At 35.4% G+C, this 10,317-nt stretch overlaps 1 protein-coding gene across 1 annotated transcript; it reads left to right on the top strand.

Moving 5' to 3' along the window:
* The first annotated feature begins 1,208 nt into the window (after positions 1–1,208).
* Positions 1,209–8,356, top strand: LOC141405506 (ATPase ASNA1 homolog). Its single transcript, XM_073989903.1, has 7 exons — positions 1,209–1,271; positions 1,735–1,908; positions 1,975–2,092; positions 7,296–7,477; positions 7,531–7,789; positions 7,849–8,025; positions 8,112–8,356. Exons 2-7 carry the CDS (start codon positions 1,796–1,798, stop codon positions 8,256–8,258), a joined length of 996 nt encoding a protein of 331 aa, XP_073846004.1. The 5' UTR covers positions 1,209–1,271; positions 1,735–1,795; the 3' UTR covers positions 8,259–8,356.
* Positions 8,357–10,317: the final 1,961 nt, after the last annotated feature.

Consider the following 10,317-nt stretch of genomic DNA (forward strand, 5'->3'; position numbering starts at 1 on the left):
TTGAAAACAAAAGCCCAACAAAACATAAAATACAATTTATTGCAATGGAAAAATGTTTGTTTTACGAATGAAAACATTTAATAAAGTTTCAGTCGCGGTTTTTGTGTTTTAAATGGGATTTCGGGTTCAATGTATTTGGGTAATACGGACGCTCAGAGAGCGTTGTTGAGGTAGGTAGGTGAATATTTTTTGTACGTCACGACTTAATTAGGTATAGCCATGGTACAATTAGAAAGGTAGATGCTTCGCGAATTGCTACAACAAAGCAACTTTTTTTGTAATGTAAACTGTCAAAATTTTCGCCAAATTGTCTCTTGCTGTCTCTTTTTATCGCTTGTGTTTGTCTATAAAGTGTAGACATGCTATCTCTTTCTTATCGAATCATATGGTTTTTTGTTTTGATTTTTCATGGCGAATTCCCAGTTTTTTGACGTTTTAGATTCGATCAGCTGGGCTGAGGCATTTACCTTTCTAATTGTACCATGGGTATAGCTCATGATGAAATAATAAGGTGGCGTCAAGATCTATTTAACAGGTCACGTAAGTAGCACAACAACAACTCTATTTTGGCCGAAAATTCTTCAATATGTCAAAATGTTTGTTTACGTTTTCATACAATTTATTCACAATAACAAAATATTTGACAGATTGAAACCAATCAGCTGGCCGTTTTACGCCACCTTATAATTTCATCATGGGTGGCGTAAAACGACCAGCTGATTGGTTTCAATCTGTCAAACTTTTTGTTATTGTGAATGAATTGTATGAAAACGTAAACAAACATTTTGACATATTGAAGAATTTTCAGCCAAAAAGTAGTTGTTGTTGTGCTACTTATGTGACCTGTTAAATAGATCTTGGTATAGCTGTAAGAATACATGTGTTTTACTTTTTTCACCACACACGCCCTGGGTATACGGACGTATATAGGTATGCGCCTTATACTATGTTTACATTTACGAAATACACTCGATTTCAACTGTCAATTCCATTGCTCAAACGTCAAATGAAATCCAATCGATTTCAGATGAGTTTTCATTTGACGTATACATAAAGGAATTGACAGATGGAATCGAGTGGATTTCGTAAATGTAAACATAGTATTACTCAAACGTTGTTGTGGAGGTTTTTAACACAACTTGTCTGTAGCGATTTTTACCTCGGAACAGTTGGCATCCCTGTTGCCAAAGGTCAAAAGAAATTTAACGCCGCTTAGATTCAGCTATCGAACTCTGATCTGACGTATTATTGTGAATTGCTTGCTAATTCCAGGTCGTGTCCAGACAACGAAGCCGACGGATTTTTTCGGCTCGCTCGCTCACGTCTGTGCAAGACAATCGGCGGCGGCGCGCCGACTTATTTACCGACTCGCGGCTAAATTTCAGCTAAGTTAACATGTAGTTTAAACATAGTCCAGGTGCACACTAGGATGAATTTCATTAGAAATTTCATGAAATAAGACGTTCTTAGAACAAATTCCCACTATAAAAATTACTATGAAAGCAAAATTTCATGAAATTTGTTCAATGAAATCAGTCTAGTGTGGACCGGACTATATATATCGCAAAATTTCATGGATTTTTGCTGAAAATTATCGGCTCGCGCCGTTTCTACCGATTTGACGGCTGGCGATTTTTAGCCGATTTGAGCCGACAAAATCGGCGGCGGCTCGACTCGAAGAAAACAAGCGGCGGCGGCGTGCCGCCGATTTTCAGCCGACTGGCTTCCTCCTCTGGTCGTGTCATTATATTCCTGCATTTTAATTGTTTAGTCATACATTATATTCTAAAATAATATGGCTGAGGAATTTGAGCCTATGGAACCTAGTTTAAAAAATGTTATTGATCAGACTTCTCTAAAGTGGATTTTTGTCGGAGGAAAGGGAGGTGTCGGTAAGACAACATGTAGGTATGTATTAGATGAATTAATAGTCAATCATACGTTGCAATTTATATACTTTCTTTGCCTTAACAGTTGTAGCTTAGCTGTCCAAATGGCAAAAGTTAGAGAGTCCGTTTTGATAATATCTACGGATCCAGCACACAACATTTCGGATGCATTTGATCAAAAGTTTACCAAAGTACCAACCAAGGTAAATTTTTATTGTACATACAGTGGATGGCACAGGAAGTGATCTACCTTTATATGAACAATTTCTGCATATCAAGCCGTTTGGAACAAATAGCTTGGTCAAAACTCTCCGATTTTTTTTTTAATTTTTTCAGAGGTACGGTTTTTTATTTTGATTATGTATCCGTAAAACTAATGGTCCCCCTGCGGTTCCTTTTCGATTTTCCTCTTAGCGGGCTCCAGAAAAAGGAGCAAGTTGAATTTAGTTGGATTTCAAACTTTTTCCACTGAAAGTATTCGAAAATTATTTTTTTTTTTTTGAAAATATACGGCATTCGGCAGGGGTTTAGGAACAAATTTCCTTTACCGACAGTTCGCAATTTTGTTTTTTTTTTTAATCGTAAGTTGCTTTTAATAGCTAAACTCAATCTTATGTTGAAGAAATTATATAGCCGGAAGGCAATATAACAGTCCACTCAAATCAAATATTCACCAGAGAGTTCTCTACGTATGCCTCATATACTAGATGTGGAAGTTAATGCGGGCACAAATAGAAGAAACCTATATAAACTAACTTCAAGTTTTTGATCAATTCTTAAATACTATGTGTATGGTCGCCGCTGTATGCGCAATTATCAATTCCTTCGAACATTTTATTGATTCCAGACAATATTGTACAAACTGGAGAACCGTCTTATCTTACAAACGTCTTTCAATTTTGAAACTCTCCCAGAAATACTAAAATTTTAATTGAACTTCACAGTCAAAATGTGGCTGACTTCCGTATCGTCCGTTGCTTTGTGTTGTTTAAACTTCGTCAAAATAATTCAGTTGCACACTCATGCATTGTTCCTTGGAAATGCAACTAAATGCATCAGAAATAAAAATGACACATCTTTGCTTTTTACCTGCGTTAAAAATGTGCAATTTTGACGTTTTGAAACACATAGCTTCGCATATGTTAACACATTTGCAGTCATTTGCAGGCAACAAAATTGGTCTGTTCCAGCACCTGCAAGAAGCTACTATTTTTTCTACGGTAACATTTTTTTCTTTATGTTATCGGAAAAAATAGTAACAATTTTTAGATTCTTGGAGTTCTGGCACAGGCCAAATATTATAGTAAGGCATATTTATATAAGGCAGAAGTGACAATCAGCAGTATTCTTACATTTTTTTTGTAAATTTAGTTTTCAAAATGTAATAGGGTCTACTCATGAAATTTGAAACTTCGAAATTTGTTACCATCAAATACTGCTTTTCATCCTAAACGTGTAATAAAAATTACCTACGAGAGTTCTGGATGCGTTATATTTACATTTTGATTCAAATTTGTTCTATGTTAGAATATTTTCAAAATGTTTTTATGTTTTCCTGAAAAAGAATTTGGAACGACCCTATTATTCAATATTTCCTTTGACAATTATACTTTGTTTACATTTACGAAATCCACTCGATTTCAACTGTCAATTCCTTTGCGTATACGTCAAATAAAAACTCATCTGAAATCGGTTGGATTTCATTTGACGTTTGAGCAATGGAATTGACAGTTGAAATCGAGTGGATTTCGTAAATGTAAACCAAGCATTAGGGCCTGTTTATTAAGTATGTATGTCGATAAGAAAATGAATGCGTAACCCTGCGTTTACACATGACAGCACAGTTGACTTCATGTATTGCAAAAACAGTTGTAAAGTTATGAAAATCGTCGATTTCTTTTTGTTTTCCGTTCACATATTTTGTTTTTGTTCATGTTCTTTTGTTTTCAAAACATTTCAATTATTATATCACCTATTTTTACAAAAATGTCAAAAATTTGTTAACCCGACTGTCTGTGAAAAAATGATGGACAGCTAGAAGACAGCCGACAAATGTATGTACATATGTGTTAGTAAATCAGAGTTCAATTTGAAGACAAACTGTCTGGTGCGAACGCCTAGTTAGAAAAACTACCAAATTTGAGTGTGTTTTTCAAATTGTGTTTTTGTTTTGAAGAAAAAGCAAAGGAAATAATATTTCCAAATCTAAAGTTTGGGTGCGTTTCATGCGCACACATTTTCGTTTCGTAGTACATAAACAGGTTAATTTTAAATAACAACAATGTTGTTTTTGTAAGTTGTTGTAACTCATGCATATACCTTATATAAATTTGCCTTGTATTATAGTTTCTATCAAGTTATGTATATATACCGTGTGAGGGCTATAACACGATAGAAACTAAAATATAAATAAAAATAAATTAAATCGGTTTTTTAATCGGTATCTTTTGAACCGGAGAACACTGTGACTACCTGTTGGATAGGTAAGCTTTTAAAACGTAGATACGGATCTAGTCCGGAATTTCGGATCATAAAACCATTCCCATCTTCCTTGAAAGGATATATATGCCCGTAAGCAATATCAATCACTACAAAAAATTAAAAATCGGAGAGATTTTTCCAAACTAGAGTCAACTAAAGCGTTTTAGTCCTTTGATTCTACACTTTCTTCCCAAAATATTTGGCAGATTACACATAGAATCTAGTCTGCTAAGCTTTCGTACCGCCACATTCGACTTTTCACTTTCCTATAACAACAGGAGATTGGTAGTAATTCGAGCGAATTTGAATTCGAATCATCTTAGAGAAACATGCCATTAAGTATACTCTTCGAAGCTATTTTGTAAGGGAATGCAGCTTAATCTCAGCTTTGTCTTTTAATTTAGAAAACAAGTTTTTTAAGTGGGATACATTTACAATTGATTTAATTTCGGGAAAGACGGAGAAGACTAGTTTCGGCCTACGTCAGTCACTTGGCCTCATCAGATCTCTTAGTTCTTTGTATTGAAACTAAAAACTCTTCCCCAGTTTTATGACGTCTCGAGCTCAAGAATAAATGTAACGCTTGAATTCATTTAAATGCTTTTTTAACAGAAATATTTAAAAACTCTCGTAGCCGCATATGTAAGCAAAATAACTACTCCCACCTCGTCCACCGTGCTGTGTGTCTGTTTTCAGATTCACTTTGGCAGTTTTGTTGAGGTATGTATTACTTTGTTATTGTAAGACAATGCAGATTAATCTCAGTTTTGTTTTCAAATTTTAAAATTAAATTTTTTGATTTCTCTTCATGTTATTCGGAAAATAAAAAAAATACATTTTGAAAATCCTCTAAAATAGATCAAATTTGAATCAAAATGTAAATATAAAGCCTTCAGAACTGCCGTAGGTCAGTTTTATTACACGTTTAGGATGAAAAGAAGCCTTTTATGATAGCAAATTTCGAAGTTTCAAATTTCATGAGTAGACCCAATTACATTTTGAAAACCAAATTTGCAACAAAGTAAAAATACAGCTGATTGTCACTTCAACCTTCTATAAATGTGCCTTGGCTTACATTAAACCCCTGTTTTTGTAAAAAAATTTATTGTTCTCACACGAATTGTCAAATTTTGTAAATTGATTTACTCGCCATAGCGCAAATGTGGAACGCTGATTTTTGAATGAGGAATTCTTAACTGTATATAGAACGTCTCTACGAAGAATTAGGTCTGTATGTCATCTAGGGGCTGAGCTATGGATGCCTAAATTATTACGAATATAGACGAACGAACAAAAAATAGTTACAAAAACAGGGGGTAAGTATAGGAACACTTTTCGAATAAAAAGTAAAACTTGAAGAGCCTTGTTTTCATAAAAAATGTTATTGTAAAATTGTTAGTTGTTGTAATTCATGCAAACACTTCACATCTTACGCCATGCTTTTAATACATTCCCAGCAAAATAAATTGGAAGTAGTGCAATGTAGACTAGTTCTTTCACGGCATGTTTTTATGCAGTTCAAACGGAGTCGTGAAAAAGGCACTCCATTCCTCACATTTTAACCGCATTTGGATGCAATCCAAAGAATCACATCCATTTGTAACATTTTAACAACATCCGGAGGCAGTTCAACGGAGTCGTGAAAAAGGCACTCCAATTCCTCACAATTTAACAGCATCCGGATGCAGTGCAAACGGAGTCGTGAAAAAGGCACTCCGTTCACTACATTTTATTAGCAGTTGTTAGAGATCCCTACATGTACATAAATCCCCAGCAAAATAAATTGGAAGTAGTGCAATGTGGACTAGTTCTGTCACGGCATGTTTTGATGCAGTTCAACTGGAGTCGTGAAAAAGGCACTCCAGTCCTCACATTTTAACCGCATTTGGATGCAATCCAAAGAATCACATCCACTTGTCACATTTTAACAACATCCGGATGCAGTTCAACGGAGTCGTGAAAAAGGCACTCCAATTCCTCACAATTTAACAGCATCCGGATGCAGTCCAAACGGAGTCGTGAAAAAGGCACTCCGTTCGCTACATTTTATTAGCAGTTGTTAGAGATCCCTATATGTACATAAATCAGATTGTACATCTCTACAGGCAGCGGCTTTCATTTTCAAAAAAGAGATAAGCGTGTTAACATGTCCAAACATTTGTTAATACAAACTAAATAATATTTAAATAATATTTAATTTGTGAACATTTTTCCGGCAACTCACCAGAAGAAAATTTCCGAATGGAGTGCTGTTGGAGTACGTGTCGAAATCTTAACTGGTGGTGGGAAGACAACCCATTTAGCAAATGAAGCAAAAACAGTTCTGCTTGGAACAAATGCAAGCGGAGGAAACACGCATGTTTGCGATTGAATTCAATGGAGAATTTTCATAATTTGTGTTAATGTAATAAAGTTGTTAATATTTTTGTTTTGCACAAATAATAAATGCATTTTATTTGTTCTGGCATATTTTGTAATGGCTTGCACAATTTCCGCAGAATGCCTGTACCAAACACGTGCTTTGGACTGCCTCCTATTCTACCCCAAAGGGTTAGTTAAAATGCAATGCCAAAGGGTCAGTTAAAATGCAGTGCCAGAGGGTCAGTTAAAATGCAGTGCAAAAGGGTTAGTTAAAATGCAATGCCAAAGGGTCAGTTAAAATGCAGTGCCAAAGGGTTAGTTAAAATGCAGTGCTTTGGAGTGCATCTTTCAGTAGTCACGCTCTTGTAAAAATCATCAGTGAAAATGCATAATTTGATGCACATCCAGATCACTTGTACATATCATTTAACTGCATCTTTGGAGGCAAACATTTTGCTGGGTTATTAAAGCAAAACCTTTTTGCCAAAAAGGTGGTTTACTTCCCGTGTGACCCACCACTGTACATAATATACGATATTATAATTTATTTATTATTGCCAAAAGGTAAATGGATTTACCAATCTGTTTGCAATGGAAATTGACCCGAACGCTGGTCTCAACGAACTGCCAGACGAATACTTTGAGGGTGATAATGAGGCTTTGCGTCTCAGCAAAGGCTTCCTTCATGAAGTAGTTGGAGCACTTCCCGGAATTGATGAAGCAATGAGTTATGCTGAAGTTATGAAGTACGTGTATTATAAACAACACTTCCCGATACTAATAATGATTATTTTATAAGACTTGTTAAAGCAATGAACTTTTCAGTGGTTATTTTCGACACCGCACCTACTGGTCACACGTTGCGATTATTGTCATTTCCTCAAGTAGTGGAAAAGGGCTTGGGCAAAATGCAGAGGCTAAAATTGAAAATAAATCCCTTCATAACCCAATTTGGAAGTTTGTTGGGTATGCCGGCGGTCAATGCTGATTCACTTACACAGAAGCTTGATGAAATGCTAAATGTTATAAGACAGGTTAATGAACAATTTCGTGATCCTGTAAGTGTAATTAAAACTGTCATTTCGCGCATTTAGTAATGGACAATTTAATTATTTAGGACCAAACAACATTCGTATGTGTTTGTATTGCGGAATTTTTATCGTTGTACGAAACGGAGAGACTGGTCCAAGAACTAACAAAGTGTGGCATTGATACCCATAACATAATAGTCAATCAATTGTTGTTTATGAAACAAAACCAACAACCATGTGCGATGTGCGCTTCCAGATACAAGGTATGCAAAGTAAAAGCTAAATACATATGTTGTATTGCTCTTTTCATGAAAATGTGTTGCTCATTGAATTTTTATTTACTTTATAGATCCAAGAAAAGTATTTGGACCAAATTGCAGACCTCTACGAAGATTTTCATGTAACAAAATTACCCTTATTGGAGAAGGAAGTACGAGGGGTAGAAAATATAAAGAAATTCTCCGAAAATCTTATGAAGCCGTACGAAGCCAAATAGATTTGATTAATGTATCTTTATGACACTTTTGTAAAATAGATCTGTAAAGTTTTACTAAACAATTGTATTAAAACATTGTCAAAATCAAATAATTTCAATTATCTCTATATTTCTATAATGCCCTTTCTTACATCATGCCTTTAAAGTCCATTTTTGTTTTTACACGAGCGAACAATGTTCGCCCAAAAACGTGTGTTCCGTTTTGATTCTCATTCGGAACAAGTGTACTTTTTGAACAAATAAATCTGCGGTTTTACATAAAGGTATCAAAAATTATTGTGTAACGGATATGTGGTGAACAAAGTGATGACACTCTATGTTTTTGGCAGCGGCTTGAGCTCGCCGGTTATGGGGCATTCTTTCCGCTTCCTTCCAGTTACATTACATGTTTAGTGCCAGGTGTATACTATATTTTTATTCTAATAAGTTAACATTAATTGTACGATACACATTTGGATGAAGATTTGAATATTAAAACATGCGGACACACAGTACCAGTTCAAATTAGAGGTTATTTTTAGTGGATATCCAATTGATGTTGTGGTAAGGAACCAGAACCAGTTATTGGCCCTGAGCTGCCCGCCCTCTACATGATCCTTATAGACCATCCTATGAGATTCCATTGCTCAATTTTTTTCCTACAACACTACTTACTCATCCATATATTACACGAAATACTCCGATAAAATTGAATCTGTCCAAAAACAATTCTTGCTTTTTGCTTTAAGAGGCTTTTATTGGAATAGTGATTTTGTCTTGCCATCTTATACCAGCAGCTAATTAGATTACCAACATTAAAAAGCAGACGTGTAATGTTTAATACAATTATGGTACAAACAATTTTGAATGGCGATATATCTTCAGATTTCCTTATTTCATCTATTAGAATAAATATTCCTGCCAGACCTAGTAGATACTATCGTTTCTGTCATATTAATGCTCATCGCACAAATTATGCATCTGGAGAACCAGTCTGCAGAATGTGCGATGATTTTAATTCCTTATATTTTATTGTAGACTTTGATTTAGATATAAATATTGTTACGGAATTAGGTTTAACTAATGTCCGTGTAGACGTTGTTTTATTCCCCAGTACGATTTGTACCAAATAAAACAGGGTTCGTTTTAGATGCTTTATTTACTTTATTACACTTATTCGGAACCGACTTTAATTACTAAGCACACAGCTTGTCTCTAGTTAGCACGCAGCACTTCTTTAACCGATCTGTTCAGTTCAACGCTTAAAACACAACTACTCCGTTATTGCCATTTCCCCGGTATTTATACCCCAAAGTCTCCCTGTTCTAGAGTCCTCCAGAACACATATGGCAACATCTCGAATCTGTGCAGCGAACACACAGACGCACATTCGCACTAATGGGTACTTTACACGATATGTTTTTTACATATGAGTAGTCACTTTGCATATACATTTTGTATGGGAGAAGTGACAACTCATATGCAAAAAACATATCGTGTAAAGTACCCATAAGCGAACAACCATACTCACATACATACATGGGGGAATACAATTGGACGACAAGCACAGTAATGACGTAACAACAACAAACAAGTGCAAAGAAGTAACAAACTAAACAATAATTACATGATTATGGCAAAACAAAATAAAAGCACATTAAAGAAAGGTAAAGTAACGTCTAGAATAATGAGGAGAGTTCTACATGGTAGTTGTTGTTGCTTAAATAAAGTAACTGCGTAATAAAAACTTTACGTTACAATTCAAATTTTTAAATTAACGGAAATTAAACTAAGCTAACTTAAACCTATCAGTTACATTCGTAACATTGCCTCCCGCTTAAGCCTGTTCGTCCCGAATAGGCACAGTTCCCTCTCTGTGGTATGGGCATTGGTAACACTGCCTCCCGCTTAAGCCTGTTCCTCTTGCCTAGACGCAGTTCTCGTTCCGTAGTGGTGGCAACCGATTTAGATGTACCCTCTACTGCGTCAGCTTTGGACTTCTGCTCTTCTGGACGTTGCTTTCTCTCCAGGAATCTTGACGTTATACCTTCTTTCTTTGTGGTCACCTTCCTATGTGCCA

This window comes from Musca autumnalis, unplaced genomic scaffold, assembly GCF_047663935.1.
Source record: "Musca autumnalis isolate F117 unplaced genomic scaffold, ASM4766393v1 scaffold_5, whole genome shotgun sequence".
In the NCBI taxonomy this organism is placed as follows: Eukaryota; Metazoa; Arthropoda; class Insecta; order Diptera; family Muscidae; genus Musca; species Musca autumnalis.

Excerpts from the sequence above, each read along its gene's own strand:
- LOC141405506 (XM_073989903.1), top strand. The coding sequence starts at position 1,796 with ATGGCTGAGGAATTTGAGCCTATGGAACCTAGTTTAAAAAATGTTATT. Across the intron at positions 1,909-1,974 it reads GTCGGTAAGACAACATGTAG|TTGTAGCTTAGCTGTCCAAA; the intron begins GTATGTATTAGA and ends TTGCCTTAACAG. Across the intron at positions 7,790-7,848 it reads ATGAACAATTTCGTGATCCT|GACCAAACAACATTCGTATG; the intron begins GTAAGTGTAATT and ends TTAATTATTTAG.